Genomic DNA, 27,499 nt, shown 5'->3' with positions numbered 1-27,499 from the left:
AGCATGGGGATAGTACACTTCCTTGTTGGAGACCAGTTTCAAACCATTTTGTTTTTCCTACACTAGTCTTCACACTACTAACACAATTTATGTACATAGCTTTTATAATTTGCACTTCTACTCTGTTAACTTGTTTTGTTTGCATATGTGTCCCATACCAACTGTCTGGGCACACTGACAAGCTTTCTCAATGTCAATAAATACAAACGTTGATCTGTCTTTCCTAAAACCATACTTTTCTTCTTCCATTTCTCCTTCTAACTTCCTCCTCAGTCTTCCTTCCAATACTCTCTCAAATATCTAAGCTACATGGGCAATAAGGCCTTTAGATAGGCTGAAATATGTTTAGACAGAGATGGACTTTTGTATTGAAAAGGAGGACAGTATCAGACTTTTTTATTTCTAAAATGTGTATATATGCGCGTGTGCATTTATAGGGTCATCCTGAAATAAATTAGAGTTATAAAATGGATGCTGTTTTATTTGTAACAATAATAAGAAAGAGAATAGAAGTTTTGAAATGTGGTGTTACAGAAGAATGCTGAAGGTGAGATGGATAGATCGAATCACGAATGAAGAGATACTGAATCGAATGGGGGAAAGGAGATCGATTTGGGTAAATTTGACGAGAAGAAGAGATAGAATGATAGGACACATCTTAAGACACCCAGGACTTCCGACACCCAGGACTTCTTCAGTTTGTTTTTGAAGGAAGTGTAGATGGTAAGAACGATAGGGGTAGACCAAGGTATGAATATGACAAGCAGATTAGAGCAGATGTAAAATGAAATAGTTACGTAGAAATTAAAAGGTTAGCACAGAATAGGGTGTCATTGAGGGCTGCATCAAACTAGTCTATGGACTGATGACTCAAATACAACACAATAATACATTTGTAATGAATTTTGTTACTTACTTTTTGATATCTATTGTAAAAACCACGCACTGTCTCTGTAGCACAGAACGGTTCTAGAACACAGCGTTCAAAAGCTGAAAGAAAGAACTCTGTTACAATTTATCAACCTTCACAATCAGCAAAACACAAGCAATATATTCCATTATTTTGTCATCTGACATTCTTCACTGTCAAAGCATTTCATTATTTACACTCCAGGTTTGATGAAGTGTTATTTTAATCTTAATTCTAACAGAAGAAGGCTCGAGGAAAACACTTATCTACCACCATGTTTTTGAATTTTGAGGTAGTAGTACCATCTTTTAGATTTTATAACATTTCTGAAGGTGATCAGGATCAGATACTGAGAATGAAGAATGATCTACAATCTGTATAAAAATCAGTGGTGATATGGGTACAGAGATATGGAAGTCAAGTACGGATAACATAAAAATGTTAGTGTTGAACTGTAAAAGTATTGTAAAGAAAGGAATAGAATTAAGTAATTTAATAGATATATATTTACCAGATATTGTAATAGAAGTAGAATCATGGCTGAGAAATAATATAATGGATGCAGAAATTTTCTCATGGAACTGGAGTGTGTATCATAGAGACAGCATAGGAATGGTGGGAGGGGGAGTATTCATTCTGGTGAAAGAAGAATTTGTAAGCTACGAAAAAGTTAAAGATGAGAACCATGAAATTCTAGGTGTAAGGATCATTTCTAAAGATAATAGGTAACTTGATGTCTTTGGAATGTACAGACAGGGAAGGGGTTGCGCTGACACGGATTCAGAATTATTTGATAAGATAATCAGCTATGTGGGAAACAACATGGAAAGCAATGTGATTGTAGCGGGAGATCTGAATTTACCAAATGTCAATTGGGAAGGAAACGAAAAAAGACAGGATGCATGACCAACAAATGGCAAATAAGCTTATATGGAAAGAGACAGCTGATTCAGAAACTGTCGGAACCAACTAGAGGGAAAAATATCCTGGACGTGGTGCCGATAAAATAAGATGAGCTCTATAGAGAAACCGAAGTATTAGATGGTATTAGTGATCACGAAGCTGTTTTTATCGTAATTAAAAATAAATGTGATAGAAGGGAAGGTTTTAAATGTAGGACTATTGGGCAGTACCATATGGCTGATAAAGCAGGAATGAGGCAGTTTTAAAAATGTAATTATGATCGGTGGAAAACAGTAAATAAGAATGTAAACAGACTCTGGGATAGATTTAAAGAAATTGTTGAGGAATGTGAACCAGGTTTGTACCTTTAAAGGTGGTAAGGAATGGTAAAGACCCACCTTATTATGATAGAAAAATAAAGAGACTGAGAAGGAGGTGCAGACTGTAAAGGAATAGAGTGAGAAATGGCTGTGGAAGTAAGTAGAAATTGAAGCAACTTACTAGAAAATTGAATCTAGCAAAGAAGACAGCTAAGGATAACATGATGGCAAGCATACATTAATTTTCAGTCATACAAATTTTAGTGAAAAATGGAAGGGTATGTATAGGTACTTTAAGGCAGAAACAGGTTCCAAGAAGGACATTCCAGGAATAATTAATGAACAAGGAGAGTGTGTATGTGAGGATCTTCAAAAGGCAGAAGTGTTCAATCAGCAGTATGTAAAGATTGTTGGTTACAAGGATAATGCCCAGATAGAGGAGGTGACTAATGCTAAAGAAGTATTAACATTTGCATATGATAACAATGATATTTAAAATAAGATACACAAGTTGAAAACTAGAAAAAAAAGGTGGAATTGATATGATATCTGGGGATATACTAAAGACAATGGATTGAGATAGAGTACCATATCTGAAATACTTACTTGATTATTGTTTGGTTGAAGGAGCTATACCAAATGAATTTTGAATTGCTATAGTAGACCCTGTTTATAAAGGAAAGGGTGACAGACATAAAGCTGAAAATTACAGGCTAGTAAGTTTGACATGCGTTGTATGTAAGCTTTGGGAAGGCAATCTTTCTGATTATATTAGATATGTTTGCGAAACTAATAACTGGTTCGATAGAAGGCAGTTGTTCGGTTTTAGGAAAGGTTATTCCACTGAAGTTCAACTTGTAGGATTCCAGCAAGATATAGCAGATATTTTGGATTCAGGAGGTCAAATGGACTGTATTGCGATTCACCTGTCTAAAGCATTTGATAGGGTGGATCATGGGAGACTACTGGCAAAAATGAGTGCAATTGGACTAAACAAAAGAAGGACTGAATGGGTTGCTATATTTCTAGAAAATAGATTTAAGAGAATTAGAGTAGGTGAAGCTTTATCTGACCCTGTAATAATTAAGAGGGGAATTCCTCAAGGCAGTATTATTGGACATTTATATTTTCTTATATATATAAATGATATGTGTAAAGAAGTGGAGGCAGAGGTAAAGATGTTTGCAGATGATGTTATTCTGTATAGAGTAATAAATAAGTTACAAGATTGTGAACAACTGCAAAATGACCTCGATAATGTTGTGAGATGGACAGTAGCCAATGGTATGATGATAAACAGGGTTAAGGGTCAGGTTTTGAGTTTCACAAATAGGAAAATTCCTCTCAGTTTTAATTACTGCGTTGATGGGGTGAAAGTTCCTTTTGGGGATCATTGTATCTGGGTGTTAATATAAGGAAAGATCTTCATTAGGGTAATCAGATAAAGGGGATTGTAAATAAAGGATACAGATCTCTGCACATGGTTATGAGGGTGTTTAGGGGTTCTAGTAAGGATGTAAAGGAGAGGGCATGTAAGTCTCTAGTAAGACCTCAATTAGATTATGGTTCCAGTGTATGGGACCCTCACCATTATTACTTGATTCAAGAACTGGAAAAAATTCAAAGAAAAGCAGCTCGATTTGTTCTGAGTGATTTCCGACAAAAGAGTAGCGTTATAAAAATGTTGCAAAGTTTGGGCTGGGAAGAACTGGGAGAAAGAAGGCGAGCTGCTTGACTAAGTGGTATGTATTAAATAACACTTGTATGTTTTATTATTCATCCACCTATCAATACAATACAATTTTTAAAATTAGGACATTGTACTTAACAAAATTGTTAACATGAAATTAACATATTAGATGGTACATGTTTCGCCTATCAATAGTAGGCATCATCAGCCATATTTTTCACCTTAGGATAGATCAGGTACCTGTTTGGAAATTATTAATGAGTGCTGTTTAAAACTATGTCGTTTAAAATGTATTGGAAATTGTTTAAACAACTACATTTTATCTTTATCTTCATAGTGTGATCTTTCCTACTTTTATAAACGCCATTCAAACTTATTCGTCTACTAATGTCATTCCACGCCATCTCTCCGCTGACAGCCCGGAACATACCACTTAGTCGAGCAGCTCTTCTTCTTTCTCTCAATTCTTCCCAACCCAAACATTGCAACATTTTTGTAACGCTACTCTTTTGTCGGAAATCGCCCAGAACAAATCGAGCTGCTTTTCTTTGGATTTTTTCCAGTTCTTGAATCAGGTAATCCTGGTGAGGGTCCCATACACTGGAACCATACTCTAGTTGGGGTCTTACCAGAGACTTACATGCCCATTCCTTTACATCCTTACTACAACCCCTAAACACCCTCATAACCATGTGCAGAGATCTGTACCTTTTATTTATAATCCCATTTGTGTGATTACCCCAATGAAGAATCTTCCTTATATTAACACCTAGATACTTACAATGATCCCCAAAAGGAACTTTCACCCCATCAATGCAGTAATGTAGTATGCTGTTACTTGACAATATTTGTGATAATATTGGAGTCTAAAACATGATAATTATTTGAGGATTATGACATATTAAAAGATATTACAATAAAGATAAAAATCGGAAAATACATTCCATTTAGTTGTCAGATGGCGTATTGTTAAAAACTTATGGAAAATTGAGCAATGGTAATGGTCGTTGGTTCTTGAAGTTAATAAATATTGATTTTCATTTATTTGCTTATAAATTTTGAAGAATTTTCATATGGCCTGGTTCCTTTTGAGATATTAAAAGTTGGAAATGTTAGTGCCATAGGCTATATTGAAGTCTTTGTGGGTGTTATTAGACCATCTTCTTTGATGTGGTAAGAGTTTGTAATGGGTATGGCTCTTTGTTGTTGGGCGTGTTGAGGTGAGCGTATTAGTTGGAAGGGAACGTTGTTGTCATTCGGTGATTAGCCAAAGATATGAGTGAGTTCCCTTCGACCGCTGAGATGTTACCTTATGTTACTCTAAAACTCTCAATGTAAGGTAACATCCAATATTATCACAAATATTGTCAAGTAACAGCATACTACATTTTATATTGTAATAGTTGTTTAACAATCTCCAATACATTTTAAACGACATAGTTTTTAACACCACTTATAAATAATTTCCAATCAGGTACCTGATCCATCCTAAGGTGAAAAATATGGCTGATGATGCCTACTATTGATAGGCGAAACATGTACCGTCTAATATATTAATTTCATGTTAACAATTTTGTTAAGGACAATGTCCTAATTTTAAAAATTGTATTGTATTGAATAGGTAGATGAATAATAAAACATACAAGTATTATTTAATACAAATATTTTCAATACGGACCCAGAAATGAATTTTATCACATGTAATAAGTGGTTTGTTCCGAGCTGTCCGCGAGAAATGGCGTGGCATGACATTAGTAGATGAATAAGTTTGAGTGGTGTTTCTAAATGTAGGAAAGATCACAATATGAAGGTAATGTTGGAATTCAAGAGGACAAATTGGGGAAAATATTAATTTATAGGAAAGGGAGTTAGGGATTGGAATAACTTACCAAGGAAGATGTTCAATAAATTTCCAATGTCATTGAAATCATTCAAGAAAAGGCTAGGAAAACAACATATATGGAATCTGCCATCTGGGTGACTGCCCTAAATGCAGATCAGTATTGATTGATTGAAAAATCACAAATATCCACTTCACTAACTCTCTTCTTGGTAAGTTGCTTACCATTTCCACCAAGAATATTACCAATACCTTCCATTTCTTTATATTTTTGCACAACTATACAAACTGAATGATAATTTGCACATAAACAAGGAATAAACAATGTCTGGCATGCTTTCACTTGTGAGAATGACCACTGACCAGTCAATGATTTGGGAAGAATACTGTGGTGCCACATGGTGGCACACAGTAGCAATACATAGCTGGAATAGAGCCTGCAGTTCACTCTTCACTTAGTACCAATTTTACGCCCATAGATGTCGAAGCTGATTTTGTATAGTGCATCACCCAAAACTCTGCTGTGCTGCCATATGGTGTCATGCCAACTCTGATTTCAAGACCTGTTTGTCGCAGTATGGCGTCACGCTGTCTCAGATTTGAAGACCAGCGTGATGCCATATGGCGGCACGTGGCACCCAAAGTGTTGAACTCTATTGCTTCGTAACACTTTCGGATTTTGAAACTGATTGAACTTTATCTAGGAATCTACTGTCATTCTTTAGTTGGTTATAAAAACTCTTTGCAGGGCATGTCAAAATTTATTTCAATTGGATGGGTGCTCGCAAAAATGGGCTAACCAACAAATTTGTAAAAAATGAGTTTGTGCTGCCATCCATTGCAGAAGGTTCAAAGTATCTTCTGTGAGTTGGGCTAACATGAGGTAATCCTGTGTGATGAGACAAAATGCTTTGAATTTTATGCCATTTTATTTAGACCAATTTTGTTATTGCAAAATCAGGCTAACAGACATTTACTGAGGAGGCTGTATATGTAGGTTAGCAAACCTTAATCCCATGTATACTAGAGGCTGTGGTTGTTTCTTGTGTTTTTGTGCCAGATGAATGGATGGATTTAGTAAAAAGAGCTAGAGTAAGAAAGCCATTTCAAGAAGTAAAAATGACAAGTGATGAGTTTGTCAGCACTCAAACTTTGCTAGAAAAAGTAACCAAGAGAATGATATCAGTAAATAAGCAATGAGCACTAATTAGTAAAGTTTCAGACATACTATTTAAGAGAGATGTACCATTTAAGTATTTTTAAAATATTTATATGGTATTGTTGATGAATATGACTGTGTTGACCTTCACAAAAGGAACAGTAATGGTGGTCGGCCATCACTTACTAGTGTTCAGCTGTCACCAAAGAACAGTGTTAAAATGCCAATACAGATAGCAAAGCTTAAGGACTTGCTTGAGCTACTTGAATATGTCCCTGCAAGATATCACCAGTATTTCAGAGAACTGACAGCTGGCAATGGCCAAGAGGTGACTGAGGAATCATTTCCCAATACATTAGAATATGACTGATGATTGTCCCATGAGGGAAAGTTATGTCATATTTAAAAATAAGTCTGAAGCATCTTTATGTCTTAAACAAAAACCCACAGCACTTATGCCCTTGAAAGTGCTCTGGCCTGCCCAGCGACCGCTGCTCAGCCCGAAGGCCTGCAGATTACTAGGGGCTGCTTGGTCAGCACGACACATCCTCTCTGCCATTATTCTGGGCTTTCTAGATCGGGGCCACTATCTCACCATCAGATAGCTCTTCAATTCTAATCATGTAGGCTGAGTGGACCTCGAACCAGCCCTCGGGTCGAGAGAAAAATCCCTGACCTGGCCAGTAATCGAACCCGGGGCCTCTGGCCACCACGGGGGCTGGCATCTTTATGTCTAGTTTACTGTATAAAACACCTTTATACACAAATATTATTTTTATGGTATAATTTTTGTTTTTTGACATTTGCAAAAGTTGATTTATCTCTGTTCTGACAAAATGTTGGTTAGCCCGTTTTTGCGAGCACCAATTCAATTTGAAGCTCTGATTTTATGAGTTCTGGTGAACACCTGTTCTTAACATGTTTTACTGAGATACTAATGTGAAGAATTTCACCCTTTTAAACACAACATCATAATCCTTAGTGATACAGTCAGTAAAATTATATTAAATATTAAATTAAAAATTGAAAAGGTGTGTGAGAGAGGGGTGCAAAGTACTGACCACCTTGGGTGGCCAGATTGGGATAAACCTGGGTCATAAGAAGGAAGGACTGCTTGTAAATTGCGTGACCTTTGCTGATGACATGGCACTGATTGCCAATTCGCTGGATACAGCAACAGGTCAATTGCCTCAGAAGACAGGCAGCCAAAGTGTTGCTGGAGAAAAGAGTTCTTCACCAACATCAAAGAAGCTAGTAGAAAGGTGCTACTAGAATGGGGAAAAATCAAAAAGACTGAGGAATTTAAGTATCTCAGTGAATGGATTGAACCCAACTTATCAGAAAGAGCATCATTATCCATGAGAGTTAACAAGTTGGAACTGACCTATCGACTGACAAAGAAAAAACCAAAAATGCCTGTCATGCAACCTGAAACTGAAGCACTACACGTCAGTCATACAACCAGAAGCTCTGTATGTCATGGAGAGTCTTTCATTGAACTGAAGATGTCTGATGGAGAAACTAGAAGTCAGAGAGAGGAGAATTCTCAGGAAGGTCTTAGGTCTGGTAAAGGAAGATAAAGAATTCCCTAGATGGCACAATTCTGAGCTCTACAAAGACATAGAGAGGTTCTCTGATTATGCTAGGAAAAGGACAGTAGCTTTCTATGGTCATATAATAAGGCTGTCTTCCAAAACAATGATGAGTCACCTGTTCATCTTCTGGCACAACAAGAAGATTCGTACCACTTGGCTGTCAGAAACTGAGAAGTACATTAAAGAGCTGGGAATATTGGATCTTCAAGATAGATGGTCCATATGAAAGAAGTCCATGGATTTCAGGAAGAAAAAAGAAAATAGAAGAAAGATATTCACTGGACAAATGAAAAAAAGAGTTACACCAGCAGAAAATAATCATCAGAAATCATCAGAAATGATCAGAAATGATCATCATCATCATCATCATCATCATCATTTCTTCGCTCTAGGAAGCTGCGTGCAGTTGTGTACGAGCCTCCTCCAGTTTTTGCTATCCAGGTAGCAGGTAGGGACCCTTTTCGGAGGCAGTCCTATTCAGGGAGTGGCGCCCCTGCCTATGTGAGTTCCAGACCACACTGACCCTGTGTGTAATATCTGACAAGGGTCCCAGCTCAGGGTTACGAGTGAAGACCTCAACGACTTCTACAGCGGAGAAGGTGGCTTTCCATATGGTGGAGATGGCAGAAGAGGAAGCCCTGTATTCAGGGATTAATACAAGTACAACCTGCTGCCTTGTAGGTTGAGGTGACTGGACACCAAAGGCAAAGGGAGAAGAAAACCCTGAAAGAAAATCTCCGCCTGTGTTAGACTCAGAAGGTCAACAGAAGGATTCCTGAAGAAGTTGCTTGAAGAATAATACAAGAAAATGCGATAATACTGGGAAAAGATCAAAGCCCAACAATTGAACATGTGTGGTCCAAAGTAGGCCCATTCAAACCAAGAAGAAGAAAGAAATGGAAGAAAGTGCTGTACGGGGAAATAAAAAATGTAAGGCTAAATTAACAGTAAAAGAATATAAGAATACATAAAAACCTACAACCTGTCAACCATACTGTATAATGAATCTGCCAGAAGTTGTAACTTACCTCCAACAGCATTAGGGTTATCTCCAATAATCACCTTCTTTCCACCGTCGAGCCAGTAAAGTTTGGTTATCCCAAACAACCCACATTGACCATCATCGGTACATTCTCTCTCAATATCACATCCAGTCCTGATCATGCACAAACATTTCAAGCATTTATCGTCCACTACATCACAGGATGTGGATACCTTAGCTGCTACTTGAAATAAAGTCATATTAGTTAATGTAGCATAATGTATTTGGAAGAGTAGTGTGAATTAATGGCAAGAAAGATGAAATAAAGTTAGGGTTACCGTATTGTGTGACACAGATAGATATGGTTTATTTTAACTGGCAAAGTTAAAGACACATGTCCCTGTCTTACACTTGACCAGTGAATATATAAATACCATTAAATTAAAATATTAACTAAACAAAAAGAGACTGAAACTAATTACAATGCTTCTATGCCATCTTACTGTACATAAAATATATGTTAGAGTACACAATATAAATAAACATTTTACTTCCTAAGTACAATAATATAATACAAATGAAGAAATTAAAATGCAACAACAACAACATCATCATCAACAACAACAACAACAACAACAACAACAACAACAACAACAACAACAACAACAACAACAACAACAATAATAATAATAATAATAATAATAATAATAATAATAATAATAATAATAATAATAATAATAATAACATAGATAAACCTACTGTTACTTACCATTTAATGTCCAATTCAGAAATTTCTCATACTGACGAAAGTCTCACTTTTCATGTTTTTTGTTTTGTTTTGATAATTGCTTTATATCGCACCGACACAGATAGGTCTTATGGCGACGATGGGATAAGAAAGGCCTAGGAGTGGGAAGAAACCAGCCTTGGCCTCAATTAATGTACAGCCTGGTGTGAAAATGGGAAACCATGGAAAACCATCTTCAGTCCTGCCGACGGTGGGGTTCGACCCCACTATCAATCAATCAATACTGATCTGCATTTAGGGCAGTCGCCCAGGTGGAAGATTCTCTATCTGTTGTTTTCCTAGCCTTTTCCTAAATGATTTCAAAGAAATTGGAAATTTATTGAACGTCTCCCTTGGTAAGTTATTCCAATCCCTAACTCCCCTTCCTATAAATGAATATTTGCCCCAGTTTGTCCTCTTGAATTCCAACTTTATCTTCATATTGTGATCTTTCCTACTTTTATAAACGCCACTCAAACTTATTCATCTACTAATGTCATTCCACAACATCTCTCCGCTGACAGCTCGGAACATACCACTTACATGTGATAAATATCATTGGCCTTAGTCTCCTCCTCTATCTCAACATTTTCCTTGTAACCAACAATCTTTACATACTGCTGACTGAATACTTCTGCCTTTTGAAGATCCTCACATACACACTCCCCTTGTTTGTTAATTATTCCTGGAATGTCCTTCTTGGAACCTGTTTCTGCCTTAAAATACCTATACATACCCTTCCATTTTTCACTAAAATTTGTATGACTGCCAATTATGCTTGCCATCATGTTATCCTTAGCTTCTTTCTATGCTAGATTCAATTTTCTAGTAAGTTCCTTCAATTTCTCCTTACTTCCACAGCCATTTCTAACTCTATTTCTTTCCAGTCTGCACCTCCTTCTTAGTCTCTTTATTTCTCTATTATAATAAGGTGGGTCTTTACCATTTCTTACCACCCTTAATGGAACAAACCTGTTTTCGCATTCTTCAACAATTTCTTTAAACCCATCCCAGAGTCTGTTTACATTTTTATTTACCGTTTTCCACCGATCATAGTTACTTTTTAGAAACTGCCTCATGCCTGTTTTATCAGCCATATGGTACTGCCTAATAGTCCTACTTTTAAAGCCTTCCTTTCTATCACATTTATTTTTGACTACGACAAAAACAGCTTCATGATCACTAATACCATCTATTACTTCAGTTTCCCTATAGAGCTCATCTGGTTTCATCAGCACGACATCCAGGATATTTTTCCGTCTGGTTGGCTCCATCACTTTCTGAATCAGCTGTCCTTCCCATATTAACTTATTTGCCATTTGTTGGTCATGCTTCCTGTCGTTCACATTTCCTTCCAAATTCAGATCTCCCGCTACAATCACATTTCTTTCCATGTCGTTTCCCACATAGCCGACTATCCTATCAAATAATTCCGAATCCATGTCAGTGCTACCCTTTCCCGGTCTGTACACTCCAAATATATCAAGTTGCCTATTATACCAAAGGAATGGAAGGAATCTATAATAACACCAATTTATAAAGGAAAGGGTGATAAAAGGAAACCAGAGAACTACAGACCAATCAGCCTGACCAGTATAGTTTGTAAAATACTGGAGAGTTTAATAGCAAAGTACATCAGAGGGATATGTGATGATAAAAATTGGTTCATGAGGAGCCAGTATGGATTTAGAAAGAAATTTTCTTGTGAGGCACAACTGGTGGGATTTCAGCAGGACATATCAGATCAGTTGGATTCAGGAGGCCGGTTACATTGCAGAGCCATAGATCTTTCCAAAGCCTTTGATAGAGTGGAACATGGAATATTATTAAAGAAATTGGAGGGAATAGGATTGGACGTAAGGGTTATACTTTGGATATGAACATTTCTAAATTCAAGGGTTCAGAAAGTCAAAGTAGGAAATAATATATCACAGGAAGAGAAAGTTTGGAAGGGAATTGCACAGGGTAGTATAATCGGTCCGTTACTTTTCTTAATATACGCAAATGATTTAGGGAACAATATAACGTCGAAAATAAGATTGTATGCAGATGACATAATTGTTTATAGGAAATTAAATAACATTGAGGATTGTTCAGAATTACAAAGGGACCTCGAGAGTATCCAACAATGGGTAGAAGAAAATAATATGAAGGTTAATGGAGGCAAATCAACTGTTACAACATTCACAAACAGGAGCTTTAAAACTGAATTTGAATATACTTTGGATGAGGTAGTTATCCCAAAAGATGGCAAGTGCAAATACTTAGGTGTGAGATTTGAAAGTAATTTGCACTGGAAGGGTCATGTTGATGACATTGTTGGGAAAGCATACAGATCATTACATGTCATAATGAGGCTACTTAAAGGATGCAACAAAGAATTAAAAGAAAAAAGTTACTTAAGTATGGTTCGTCCATTATTGGAATATGCAAACAGTGTTTGGAATCCTCACCAAGAATACCTAATAAAAGAACTAGATAGTGTGCAGAGGAAAGCAGCAAGATTTGTAACAGGGGATTTCAGGAGAAACAGTAGTGTATCAGATATGTTAGAGGAACTTGGGTGGGAAACGTTAAGTAAGAGAAGAGAGAAAACTAGACTTATAGGATTATATAGAGCCTATAGAGGAGAAGAAGCATGGAGAGAAATCCGTGAGAGGCTTCGGTTGGAAAATAATTATATTGGCAGAACTGATCACAAGTACAAAATTAGGAGGAATTTTAGCCGAAGCGATTGGGGTAAATTTTCATTCATTGGGAAGGGCGTGAAGGAGTGGAACAGTTTACCAGGGGTAGTGTTTGATCCTTTTCCAAAATCTGTACAGATATTTAAGGAGAGAATAAACAGCAACAGAGAAAATAAATGAAATGTTAGAGGGCATTCGACCAGTGCAGTATATGCAAGTAATTAATGAAGAAAAGGTTCCACCTAATCGATACTTTCTCTTTTATTTAGCCTTAGGCTATATAAAAAGACATTTATATATTTATATTGTAACAGTAAATTTGGTACTTCGGTAGAGATGAGACGCAGGGCGTGTACCAGTCGCTGAAGTGCATACAGAGGGAGAGGGTTTGTTTAAAAGAAATCTTAAAACTTTGTTTCAGAGTTTATTAAAAAATTGAGATCAATATCACCTCTGTACAGCGTATACAGTCGAAAAAGTTCCTCGTCCTATGGCTGGCGATGTCCTTGGATGCCGGCAGCTCCATTTTCCATAGCAGCGAACCACCATTCGTCCCCCGATGGAAGTTCTAGAAGATCTATTCGGTGCTTTGAAGATCCATGGCGTCGAGGTAGTCCTTGTAAATAGTGAACATGAATGAACATCGTTCAGCTCTGGGGCGAGTTAGTGTAAAGGCTGCTTCTGCACAGATGATAGAGTGTTTATAAATGCTTTCAACAAAGTCCAAACACAAATGTCTCGGTGAAATGTCACTTAACTTTATCACGTGTCAAGTGAAAGAAACATTCACAAAATAAAGTCCACTCGGAACTGATTGTCCAGTTTAAAGTTACTTAAAGTTTGGTGCACCTATGACAACATGAAGCAAGTTCATTGAAGCACTGTTCAATTTAAATGAAATAAAGATGTTCCGCTCGTGAATCAAACTCGTTCACGTGTTGAAACCAAAAAAACGAAATTAACTGAGTACTGACAGTCCTTGGTTTGACTGTCCATAAACTAAATGTACACTGTTCATTAGAATGGAAATGCACTGTTCATTAAAATAGAGATGCGCTGTTCACACCTGCACAGTTCACAGTTCATGACCACGGTTTACGGATTGGTAAATTAAATTTGGATTAAACACAGTTTATAACTTAAAGTATCGAGTCTTAGGCAAGGAGCAATCAGTTTTAAGTCCATAAAATTTCAATTTCGAACACTCAAAAATGTTTGCGGGTCTTGGACACTCGTATAGAGTAACAGTCAATAAATAATGTCCAGACGATACACAATTCACCTCACGTCCTATCGGAGTAAAAGGTTGTCACAATATAAGGAAATCTGAATAAGTCCACATTCAACATGACTATATTAAAGTCCACGAACTTGAAACTTAGCAGCGGCTTCACGCTCGATTACCGCACCCGCGAACTGACGGTGCGAATACTACAATCTAGTGTGCTTATAGAAATCCCGGCCACAAACTGGTATCACATTCTGCAGCGCACTGCTGCTCACTATTTATATTTGATCCGAAACTCGTAGAACATTCTACATCAATCCAGGCTTCGTGGTGCAGCGAGGCATGCTGTGACGTCACCCGCTCACTACGTCACACGCGCGCAGCTGTTGCTCGCTGTCGAGTTAGTTCTTCGTAAGCGTTCCGGAGCATAACACGTAAGTTTAAGATTTTCATAACGGGGACTTAGTCTGTACCGCCGTTACCGGTACATCTCCCCCTCCTCCTGGGGAAAAGAAAATTCGATAGGATTTTCTTTTAATGATATTCTCTCCTGAAATATTTCTTTAGGTTGGCTGCATTGTAAATGCCCTCGATGCTTCCATCCAGTTTCTTAATTTTGTATGCCCCGTTCTCGAGAACCTCTGCAATCCTATATGGTCCTACATAAAGCGGGCAAAACTTTGCATAAATGCGAAGTTCGGGATGTGAAACAGCTGGTTTTCTTATCAAAACATAATCATTGACTCTAAGTGGTTGTCGAAACGCGCGGTTTCGGTATCGGTTCTCTCTGATTCTAGCAGCGTGTCTGAGCTTCTCCCTTGTTGCGTCCACGCGAGTCTGATGAGTAATTGCTGGATCTTGAGGTGATGGTAATACTTGGTCCCATGGCCTGTCAGGCATGACATCTCTATGTACAGTCATGGGGATGTCCTGCGTAGACTCATGAACAGTTGAATTTACACATTGCTGCATCACGGGTAAGACTTCGATCCATTTCCAGTGTTGAGTTCTGCAATACAAACGGCAAAATCTTGCAATCTCGCGCATGATTCTCTCAGCGGGATTAGCCTCTGGGTGTCGAATAGAATTCATAATGTGTCTTATACCGAGTTCTTCGAGTACTGTTTGGAACTCCATAGATGTAAATTGGGGTCCATGATCGGTGAGTAGGAACTCCGGTTTTCCCATCTCTGGAATAATGTTTTTCTTGATCCTTCGGAGGATGTTTCCAGCATTAGCCTTCTGTATGGGCAATAGCATCGTATACTTAGAGAAGACATCTACTGCCACCACAATGTGCCTGTTGCCGCGGTTCGCCTTGGGGAGTGGCCCGTATAGGTCTAAAGCCAATATTTCACCAGGTTTTTCGGGAAGAAGTGGCTTTGGAAACTCCCTCAACAATCTATTATTAGGCTTAGTTCGTTGGCAGACATCACAAGTTCGGAGAACGTTTCTAATATCACGTCTCATGTACTCCCAAGTGAACTTTTCCTTTATGATCATCATTACTTTATCCGTGCCGGCATGTCCAGATATTGAATGACAGTGCCAGATAATGTTGGACCTTAAGCGTGGAGGAGCATAAATTCGGCGTTTGGTTTTGGCATGATCAAGATACTTATACAGTAATCCATCATGAAAGCAAAAAGATTGAGCCAACATTGAGATGCGAAAATAGTCATCGTCATTTGCAGGAATCAAACCCTTAAGAAATCTAATCAATTCTCGGGATTTCCTATCTCTCCCCTGTGCTTGAGGTAAGTACTGTAATTTCCTAAGAAATTCCTCATCTTTGTTGCTCATGACTTCTATGTGATGACTAGTGACGACATCGACTGGATTGCGGCTTAAAGCATCAGCTAGGATGTTCTTCCTTCCTGGTCTGTGAATAACAGTTATGTTGAACTGCTGAATAAAAAGTGCCCACCGGGTTACTCTCTCGCTAGTTAGATCAGAAGACATGATAAATGTGAGGGCTTTGTGATCCGTGTAGATGGTCACGGGATACCCATATATAATCTTCCTCCAGTACAACAAGGAATATACAATAGCAAGAGCCTCAAGTTCCGTAATAGTATAGGACCTCTCATGTGGTCTCAACTTCCTGCTCATGAATGAAATAAAGATGCGGACATCAGGCTTCTCAGGATCGATTTGGTACAGCGCTGCACCGATGCCTACGGAGCTGGCGTCGCACTCAAGGCAAAAGGGCCATTCAAAGTTAGGATATGCTAACCGTACGCTCCCCTGAAGCATCTTCTTTGTTTCGGAAAAAGCCTCCTCGCATTCTTTTGACCATTTCCACTTATTATTTTTCTTGAGCAGCAGCTGCAAGGGTGCTACCGTTTTGGTGTAATCTGGGCAATGCTGTGCAAAGAACTGACATAGTCCCAGAAATTGTCTCACATGTTTAATTTTTGTGGGTTTCGGGAAATCCAAAATACTTTGAATCTTGGCCGGATTAGGTCTGATCCCGTCTCCACTAATGAGGTGACCCAAGAACAGTACCTCTGTCTTAAAAAACTGGCTTTTACAGGCATTTATCTTAAAATTTTTGGTTTTGAGTTCGTCGAGTACCTTATTAACGTCTTCAATGTGTTGCTCTAAGGACTCCGAAGCTATCAGGATATCATCAACATAAATCGTTGCGATTTTTTTAATCTCATCGGATAATTGATTCTCAAGAGCCCTGATGAGAACTGCCCCTGAATTCTTGATCCCGAAAGGGAGACGATTGAATGCATATGTAATGTTTTCGAAAATGAAGCCTGTAAATTTCCTGCTATCCTCCGCCAATAAGATGTGAAAATAAGATGACGTCATGTCCATAGTAGAGAAGAGTTTCATGCCTCTAAATTTCCGGATGACATCCCTGAGTGAAGGTGGGTGGTCATGTTCCAATACAAGCCTATCATTGAGCATGCGCGCGTCTAGGCACAAACGCAGACTGCCATTCGATTTTTTTACAATAGCCAAGGGGTTTAGATACGGAGTGACACATTTAGAAATGATACCATTATTTTCCATTTCCTTTATCACAATCCTGGCTTCCTCTCGGTACTTCTCAGGAACTGGATAGGGCCGCCTTTTATAAGGAGAGGTGTCCTTGACATTCAATTGGTATTCAAAATCTCTAATAACGCCTGGTTTGTCATCAAAAACTTCAGGGAATTTTTCAAATATTTGTCGAGTTGCTTCTGCCACGCGGGAATCGAACTCTGGGCTTTCAGCCACACTGGTGAGAAATATGAAGTGATCACGACCTTCGTCGAATATATCCTCAAAAATGGGCACTTCCTGGCCCTCGACGGGTCCCTCTTGACCGGGTCTACCCTCTTCGCAATCTATTTCATCGGCAGGCAAAGCATCGCTCATCTTGCCTCCGGCTTCTATGAATGCGGTACCCAGACCTTGGCACTTCAAATTATTACAGTCTACCAGCTGCAACTCTACAGAGTCGATATTAAAAAATCGTATGACGTTGGCAGGATAATCAATAATTCCCCCATACTTGGCTAGGAAATCTGACCCTAGGATGACGTTGAATTTCATCGGCGAAATAACTAGGAATATATGCTCGAACTGGACACCTTCAATGTCAAATGTAACAAAAGCTTGAAATTTACATTTGATATGCCTGTCCGGTACTATCCCTTTAATTTTAATCTGTGCGACTGGTATCAGTAACATGTCTTTTCCTCCCTTCAACATTTCAATTAACCTCTCAGACATTAACGAAGCTTGAGCTCCAGAATCAATTAAGGCAGTTACATAAAGGGTATTCAAAGTAATATTAATAACTGGAAGACTTCGCTGGACCTTCGGTGTTGTAGGAGTGGGATCTTCATACAAGAGATCTGAGTCATCCAAGTACCAGTAATTAATATTAGTGACACAAATCATTTCCCCTCCACTACGGTTTTCAGGCAATCTTATTGTTGTGTTGTCGAAGTTTTTTTTTTATTGCGCCTGTCGATTCAGGGTTGGTCGCAGGCGTCGTGTTCTGTCTTCTGGCATGCTCTTGATATTCTAAAGAGGTGGCGCCAGGTAATTCTTCATCCCGGTTTCGATTCTGGATATATTCGCGAGTTTCTCTCCATCTTCTTTCGATCTCGGCTCTCGGCGAATCTCCATCTCGAGTAAGTGACTCGGTAGGTTTCTTCCACGTTTGATTACGTCTATAAGGCGCACTTTGCCTGTATGGACGTCTTCTGAATCGTCGGAAATGAGATAACGGATCTCTCCGTGGTTCTACTTCCTCACGGGGTTCGGGATTCGATCTCGGCGGGCTATTAACTTCGACATGGTTAGTTGCAACCTCTTTCGTCTTAGTAACCCTAGGTAGATTTTGTGTATGGGCAGTGTCAAGTTTCCTTAATAAATCATCAAGTTGTTCTAGGTCTTGAACATTGGCTGCCACAAGAATTTCTTGTACATGCGCCGGAAATTGTAAAGTTACTACTTGTATTAACTCCTGTTCTGGCAAAGGAGGATCAAAGAACTGCATCTTCTTTAATTGGGAAATGAGAAAATCAGAATATCGTGAAGAATTAATAGCTGTGTTGTATCTCCTAGAGTACAACTGTAGCTTAATCAAATGTTGAATTTCCGAATTCCAAAACCTCTTCAACAAGGCTTCCTTGAACTCATCATAGGTTTTAATGTTAAATTTAAATGCTGTGTACCAATTTAGTGCTTTCCCTTCCAATAATCTAGAAGCTATCCTCAATTGATGATCGGATCGTACTTTATTCTCTTGGAAATACTCTTCAATATTGAGAAGGAATTCTTTCGCTGTGTACTCTTCCTTTCCGGAAAATTTTGCAGGTTTATCGTCTGACAATTTTAAGACTGTGGACATGCTAGAAGTATCTCCACTAAACCCTTGACACTGGTGTGTAGACACCTCCTTCTCCACCTGAGAGATTCTATTACCAATCGTCTCTATTTTTCCTTGTAATTCGACCTTGATATTCTTAACTTGCCCACGGATGGAGTTTTTCACACTCTGGACTTCCTTTTCGAGGTCCTGCTTCACTTCATTTACATCGCGGCCTATGCGAATGATTTGAGTATGTGCGCTATCTAATTGGCTTTTTACATGCTTATCTCTTTCCTCCTGCCTTGTTTTAAGTAAATTGACTTCATTACTTATTTTCTGAAAGTTAGTCTTAAAAGATTCATGGATGTTATCCTGAATAGAGGCTATTTTTGCTTGTGCCTGTGATAACTGGCCATGAGATTCTTTAAATTCTGCCTTTAAGGTTTCAACTTCCTTAATCAATTGATGTGAGGTAGGAAAAGAAGCTTTTAAGTCTTCAACTATTTGTAGTTTAAGGTCCTGTTTTACTGTTTCTAAGTCACGGGTGAGGCGTTCGTTTATTTCTGTAAACTTAGAATTAATCTTCGCATTAGTTTCTGAGAATCGTTTTTCAATCTCAGAACCAGCTTTAGTAAGCCTATTTTCCAAATTAGCATTAACTTCGGTAAACTTGGTATTAATTACTTTAGTTACTTGTGTGATACGACTTTCTAAGTTGGCTGTAGTTGCGGTACTGGTCTCATTAATACGAGATTCTAAAGTGGTACCTAATTGAGCAGTTGCAGCATTGGCCTCATCAATACGAGTGTTAATCTCAGTAATACGAGATCCTAAAGTAGTACCTAATTGAGTAGTTACGGCATTGGCCTCGTTAATTCGGGCTTGTAAATCAGCACCTAATTGAGCAGTTGCAGCATTGGCCTCATTAATACGAGCTTGTAAATCAGCACCTACTTGAGCAGTTGCGGCATTAGCCTCGGTAATACGAGCTTGTAAATCAGCACCTACTTGAGCATGCGATTTGGCGATACGTTCATTTAAGCTAATCTTAAGAGCTTCAATAGCCGCTAAAATATTTTCCATTTTGATGGTAATGCATTTAAACCAAGCAACAAGAAAATCATAAATCACTTTTAAAAAATTCAGATATCACCATTATTGTCCAATGGTTAAAAGTTCATGTTCAAAGTCATTCAAAGAGAAAAATTTCAAAGACATTTAACACACAAAAGTTATCCCATATCATTGATAACACTTCTTATTATAGAGAAGTTAAATCTTGTTAGAAATTCACTGTAATATTAATAGTTATTCCACATAAAGCACTGGAAATGTATCTGAATTAAATTACTAAGTCACACGATTTTAGTGCGATTTTGTCTATCACTGCACTTCTTAATTACTAGTACTTCAAAATTGAGCTTAGAATGGTTAAGTGTCAATTTAATGTCTACTGCACTCATAATTAAGTTCTGATATTGCTGAAGCGCTAATTTCTAATTTTACTGCACTCCAAATCGGCCCCGATACGACTGGGGCGCCAATTTCTACCCCTCTCCTCTGTAACAGTAAATTTGGTACTTCGGTAGAGATGAGACGCAGGGCGTGTACCAGTCGCTGAAGTGCATACAGAGGGAGAGGGTTTGTTTAAAAGAAATCTTAAAACTTTGTTTCAGAGTTTATTAAAAAATTGAGATCAATATCACCTCTGTACAGCGTATACAGTCGAAAAAGTTCCTCGTCCTATGGCTGGCGATGTCCTTGGATGCCGGCAGCTCCATTTTCCATAGCAGCGAACCACCATTCGTCCCCCGATGGAAGTTCTAGAAGATCTATTCGGTGCTTTGAAGATCCATGGCGTCGAGGTAGTCCTTGTAAATAGTGAACATGAATGAACATCGTTCAGCTCTGGGGTGAGTTAGTGTAAAGGCTGCTTCTGCACAGATGATAGAGTGTTTATAAATGCTTTCAACAAAGTCCAAACACAAATGTCTCGGTGAAATGTCACTTAACTTTATCACGTGTCAAGTGAAAGAAACATTCACAAAATAAAGTCCACTCGGAACTGATTGTCCAGTTTAAAGTTACTTAAAGTTTGGTGCACCTATGACAACATGAAGCAAGTTCATTGAAGCACTGTTCAATTTAAATGAAATAAAGATGTTCCGCTCGTGAATCAAACTCGTTCACGTGTTGAAACCAAAAAAACGAAATTAACTGAGTACTGACAGTCCTTGGTTTGACTGTCCATAAACTAAATGTACACTGTTCATTAGAATGGAAATGCACTGTTCATTAAAATAGAGATGCGCTGTTCACACCTGCACAGTTCACAGTTCATGACCACGGTTTACGGATTGGTAAATTAAATTTGGATTAAACACAGTTTATAACTTAAAGTATCGAGTCTTAGGCAAGGAGCAATCAGTTTTAAGTCCATAAAATTTCAATTTCGAACACTCAAAAATGTTTGCGGGTCTTGGACACTCGTATAGAGTAACAGTCAATAAATAATGTCCAGACGATACACAATTCACCTCACGTCCTATCGGAGAAAAAGGTTGTCACAATATAAGGAAATCTGAATAAGTCCACATTCAACATGACTATATTAAAGTCCACGAACTTGAAACTTAGCAGCGGCTTCACGCTCGATTACCGCACCCGCGAACTGACGGTGCGAATACTACAATCTAGTGTGCTTATAGAAATCCCGGCCACAAACTGGTATCACATTCTGCAGCGCACTGCTGCTCACTATAACATGCTGCAACACACTCACACTCTGACACTGATCTGCTGAGCGAAGCAGCACGTATTTATATTTGATCCGAAACTCGTAGAACATTCTACATCAATCCAGGCTTCGTGGTGCAGCGAGGCATGCTGTGACGTCACCCGCTCACTACGTCACACGCGCGCAGCTGTTGCTCGCTGTCGAGTTAGTTCTTCGTAAGCGTTCCGGAGCATAACACGTAAGTTTAAGATTTTCATAACGGGGACTTAGTCTGTACCGCCGTTACCGGTACAATATAGCATAAGGCTATAAAAAGACATTTATATATTTATATAGCCTAAGGCCAAATAAAAGAGAAAGTATCGATTAGGTGGAACCTTTTCTTCATTAATTAATTGCATTACATTATCGATATGGATATGAAGTGGATAGTCTGTAATACAGTGCAGGATATTGTAAATAAAAGATGTGTGTGAATAAATTAATTCCATCCCCTGGTCTATGGAGTTTGGACAGCCCAAGTAGGGGACTGCCTGTAGGGGTGAAGTACAGTGGGGACTTCGAGGGCCCTGGGACCGCTACGGTAGCTGTGAAGGCCCTTCAGGAACTCTGAAAAGTGGAAGCAAAAGGGGCTCTGGTTAAGACGTAGCAGGTCGTTATGCTACTTAGGTTCCAAAATTGGTAAAATATAAATATGTAAATAAATACAATGTTAATTTTAATCTTATACCTGTTGTATAGTATTATTAGAAGTAATTTCACATACTGTATATGAGTTGACTATGTTTGTAAGTACAGGAGATATTATAAGTAGAATTTTTTTAACAATATAAATTTATTAAGGATGATGTGTGTGTTTAATAGAAAAAAATATTAGTGTAAGTTGTATAATATTGTATTCTATGAAAATTTGCTTCGTCTCTTGTTAATTTAAAATTTAGTGCTTGACAATAATGTATTTTAGTGTACCATTTGCCACCGAAGTAGACACCTCACTTGCAAATAAAGAGATTTTGATTTGATTTGATTTGATTTGATATCTTTAGAAATGAGCCTTACAACTGGAATTTCATGTGTCTCATCTTTAACTTTTTCGTAGCTTACAAATTCTTCTTTCACCAGAATGAATACTCCCCCTCCCACCATTCCTATCCCATCTCTACTCCAGTGTCGTGAGAAAATTTCTGCATCCATTATACCATTTCTCAGCCATGATTCAACTCCTATTACAATATCTGGTAAATTAAATTACTTAATTCTATTCCTTTCTTTACAATACTTCTACAGTTCAACACTAACAATTTTATGCCATCCCCACTTGATTTCCAGTTCCCTGTTCCCTTATCACCACTCCCTAGGCCACCCTGTTTCCCTAAATGTACCTCGCTATTACCCTTCCAAACAAATTTCTTAACTTATACGTACCACAGCGGTTTAAGTGAATGCCATCTGAGCGCAGATCCCTATCTCCTACCCACCCATTAGGATCTAGAAATTTCACTCCCAGTTTCCCACATACCCACTCCATAGTCTCATTTAAATCCCCTATCACCCTCCAGTCAGTATCCCTCCTACACAGTATTCAACTAATAACAATCTCCGCTTTCTTAAACTTCACCCGTGCTGCATTTACCAGATCCCACACATCTCCAACTATGTTGGTACTTGCCTTACGTTGCTGGTACCAACATGAAACATTACCACCTTCTCCTTCCCCTCCTCCCTCTCTTCTACTTTCCTCAACATCTGCCTCAACCTAATTCCTGGATAACATTCTACTCTGGTTCCCTTTTCTCCACACACTTTCCCCACATGTCTAACGATGGAATCCTCCATGACCAGAGCCTCAACCCCACCCACCTCATTTGATCCCCTCCCCTCCTGGTCAGTCCTATCTTTCCTGATAGTTGCAGAAGCTACTTCCTCCTCCCTTTTCTCCTTCCCATGACCCTGTTCCACCTATCTTTTCCTATCCTCTACTCTACATTTCCCTTTCCTACCTTTTCCCTTCCACACTTCTCAGCAACACTTCCCTGTCCCTCATCTTTCCTCTGTTGTTCTACCTGGAGTGACTCGTACCGATTTCGCACAGACACCTGTCCTGAATTCTGATCCTGAATAGAGCCCTTAGCCTGCAATCTCCTTCCCCTTAGAACATTAGACCACCTGTCTTCTAGAACTCTCCCCTTTCCTTCCCCTTCCTCTTGTGCGCCTACTGTAAACTGTACATTGTTTGAGGGAGTCCTATCTTCCTTCCTGTCTTCTGTGAGAATCCTAATTATCTCCCTCAAACTCCCCAACTCCTCCCTCATACCCCTCAATGCCTCGCCACACCCACAGCCATTCTTATGGAAAAAATGAAAATAAAAACAAAATAACTTATTTGCAAAAAAATAAAAGAACGGAGGTATATATTGTCTGGAATAGTACTCAAAGATCACACAACAATACGGTAATTAACATACAACTACACTACAATACTACTTAGTCGTACTCTATTTTTTATCCTACAACCCCTAACAGGATAAAAACTAATGTTAATTACTGAATATCAAAAGTAATACACAAGAACTACACAATTCCAAACTGCAATTAAGCCTATCCTAATTACAACAACAGAATTTTAGTAAGATTTTCTACGGATACCTCTACTACACCAGCACTACACAAATATTTTACAATAATAAAATAAGCACACTAAATTCTAAATTACTCGTATACTACTGTACAGTACACTACAGTAATTTTTAAACTAGTTTTTTTTTTTTTTTTTTTGCTAGTTGTTTTACATCGCACCGACACAGATAGGTCTATCTCCCGGATGCAAGCTCACACCTGTGTGCCCCAAACCACACGGCAAATAAAGAGATTTTGATTTGATTTGATTTGATTTGATTTGATTTGATTTGATTTGATTTGATTTGATTTGATTTGATTTGATTTGATTTGATTTGATTTGATTTGATTTGATTTGATTTGATTTGATTTGATTTGATTTGATTTGATTTGATTTGATTTGATTTGATTTGATTTGATTTGATTTGATTTGATTTGATTTGATTTGATTTGATTTGATATCTTTAGAAATGAGCCTTACAACTAGAATTTCATGTGTCTCATCTTTAACTTTTTCGTAGCTTACAAATTCTTCTTTCACCAGAATGAATACTCCCCCTCCCACCATTCCTATCCCATCTCTACTCCAGTGCCGTGAGAAAATTTCTGCATCCATTATATCATTTCTCAGCCATGATTCAACTCCTATTACAATATCTGGTAAATTAAATTACTTAATTCTATTCCTTTCTTTACAATACTTCTACAGTTCAACACTAACAATTTTATGTCATCCCCACTTGATTTCCAGTTCCCTGTTCCCTTATCACCACTCCCTAGGCCACCCTGTTTCCCTGAATGTACCTCCCTATTACCCTTCCAAACAAATTTCTTAACTTATACGTACCACTGCGGTTTAAGTGAATGCCATCTGAGCGCAGATCCCTATCTCCTACCCACCCATTAGGATCTAGAAATTTCACTCCCAGTTTCCCACATATCCACTCCATAGTCTCATTTAAATCCCCTATCACCCTCCAGTCAGTATCCCTCCTACACAGTATTCAACTAATAACAATCTCCGCTTTCTTAAACTTCACCCGTGCTGCATTTATCAGATCCCACACATCTCCAACTATGTTGGTACTTGCCTTACGTTGCTGGTACCAACGTGAAACATTACCACCTTCTCCTTCCCCTCCTCCCTCTCTTCTACTTTCCTCAACATCTGCCTCAACCTAATTCCTGGATAACATTCTACCCTGGTTCCCTTTTCTCCACACACTTTCCCCACATGTCTAACGATGGAATCCCCCATGACCAGAGCCTCAACCCCACCCACCTCATTTGATCCCCTCCCCTCCTGGTCAGTCCTATCTTTCCTGATAGCTGCAGAAGCTACTTCCTCCTCCCTTTTCTCCTTCCCATGACCCTGTTCCACCTATCTTTTCCTATCCTCTACTCTACATTTCCCTTTCCTACCTTTTCCCTTCCACACTTCTCAGCAACACTTCCCTGTCCCTCATCTTCCCTCTGTTGTTCTACCTGGAGTGACTCGTACCGATTTCGCCCAGACACCTGTCCTGAATTCTGATCCTGAATAGAGCCCTTAGCCTGCAATCTCCTTCCCCTTAGAACATTAGACCACCTGTCTTCTAGAACTCTCCCCTTTCCTTCCCCTCCCTCTTGTACACCTACTGTAAACTGTACATTGTTTGAGGGAGTCCTATCTTCCTTCCTGTCTTCTGTGAGAATCCTAATTATCTCCCTCAAACTTTCCAACTCCTCCCTCATACCCCTCAATGCCTCGCCACACCCACAGCCATTCTTATGGAAAAAATGAAAATAAAAACAAAATAACTTATTTGCAAAAAAATAAAAGAACGGAGGTATATATTGTCTGGAATAGTACTCAAAGATCACACAACAATACGGTAATTAATATACAACTACACTACAATACTACTTAGTCGTACTCTATTTTTTATCCTACAACCCCTAACAGGATAAAAACTGATGTTAATTACTGAATATCGAAAGTAATACACAAGAACTACACAATTCCAAACTGCAATTAAGCCTATCCTAATTACAACAACAGAATTTTAGTAAGATTTTCTACGGATACCTCTACTACACCAGCACTACACAAATATTTTACAATAACAAAATAAGCACACTAAATTCTAAATTACTCGTATACTACTGTACAGTACACTACAGTAATTTTTAAACTAGTTTTTTTTTTTTTTTTTGCTAGTTGTTTTACATCGCACCGACACAGATAGGTCTATCTCCCGGATGCAAGCTCACACCTGTGCGCCCCAAACCACACGGCCGACTCGCCCGGTACTTTTCATGTTATGACTGTGGGTGAAAAAAATATAGGGATCGGGGTAAGGTTTACTAATCAGGGGACCACAGCTGAGCACTAGTGCTACTACTCTAACAGTATCGACAATGATATAATAATAATATTAATAATAAAGGCGTATGGCCTCCGGAGAGGCCTGGTGCAGGTCTTTTTCACGTAGGCATCCTATTAGGCTACCTGCATGTCTGTGAAGATGAGGGTCCTACCTAGGACAGTTTCTAATGATGAATACGCCGCACATACCCAGTCCCCGAGCCATTGGAATTAACCAGTTAAGGTTAAAATCTCCGTCCCGGCCGGGAATCGAACCCGGGACCCTCTGAACCGAAGGCCAGTATGCTGACCATTCAGCCAACGAGTCGGACATAATATTAATAATAATAAAAAAGAAAGACCAGGAGGAGGAAAAGTAGTAGTAGAAGAAGAAGAACTGTTGCAATGCAAGCTCATCTCTTGGAGATATTTTGAGCACCCTCTTTTAAATCTTGTGTGGTTTGATATCCCTCTGACCTCTTGCAGAAAGAAGTTCCTATCATGGCTGGCCACAAAAGTGAAGGAATTGTTGTAGGTTGAGGATTTATCCTATGGAATAGCAAGCCAATGTCGTGTTCAGTGCTCTGGTGTTTTTATCATGGTATTCAGAAAGGCTATGAAATAGTTCATACAGGAAAGTTGGGGATTTTAAGGTTAAGATTCAGTGCAATGAAGTCAGGGTTTGCAGCTTGTGTCTGTCTTCAAGACGTAGCCATCTGAAGTCGACGTAAGACTGGGTAACATGCTCTGAAAATTTCAAAGTACGTATACATTTTACACAGGTATTCTGTGCATATTGTAGTTTATCTCAAAGTTCAGTTTTCACATCTTTATAAACCAAGTCACAATAGTCTAATATTGGAAGAACAAGGGCTT

At 38.6% G+C, this 27,499-nt stretch overlaps 2 protein-coding genes across 2 annotated transcripts in view; both read right to left on the bottom strand.

Annotated features, from left to right (window-relative positions):
- The window catches only part of LOC136883237 (lysozyme), a gene marked incomplete at its 5' end in the record, with an annotated part of 464,330 nt that overhangs the window by 337,537 nt on the left and 99,294 nt on the right, over positions 1 to 27,499 (bottom strand). The window lies entirely within an intron of this gene.
- The window catches only part of LOC136883198 (lysozyme), a 46,894-nt gene that overhangs the window by 3,422 nt on the left and 15,973 nt on the right, over positions 1 to 27,499 (bottom strand). The window contains exons 2-3 of the mRNA XM_067155403.2: positions 9,446 to 9,640; positions 917 to 990 (exon numbers count right to left, since the gene is read on the bottom strand). Of these exons, the coding sequence (XP_067011504.2) occupies positions 917 to 990; positions 9,446 to 9,640 (269 nt within the window). The remainder of the gene's footprint in view (positions 1 to 916; positions 991 to 9,445; positions 9,641 to 27,499) is intronic.

The sequence above is a fragment of the Anabrus simplex genome, chromosome 1 (assembly GCF_040414725.1).
Source record: "Anabrus simplex isolate iqAnaSimp1 chromosome 1, ASM4041472v1, whole genome shotgun sequence".
NCBI classification, from domain to species: domain Eukaryota; kingdom Metazoa; phylum Arthropoda; class Insecta; order Orthoptera; family Tettigoniidae; genus Anabrus; species Anabrus simplex.
This window is presented reverse-complemented; position numbering and strand designations above follow the sequence as displayed.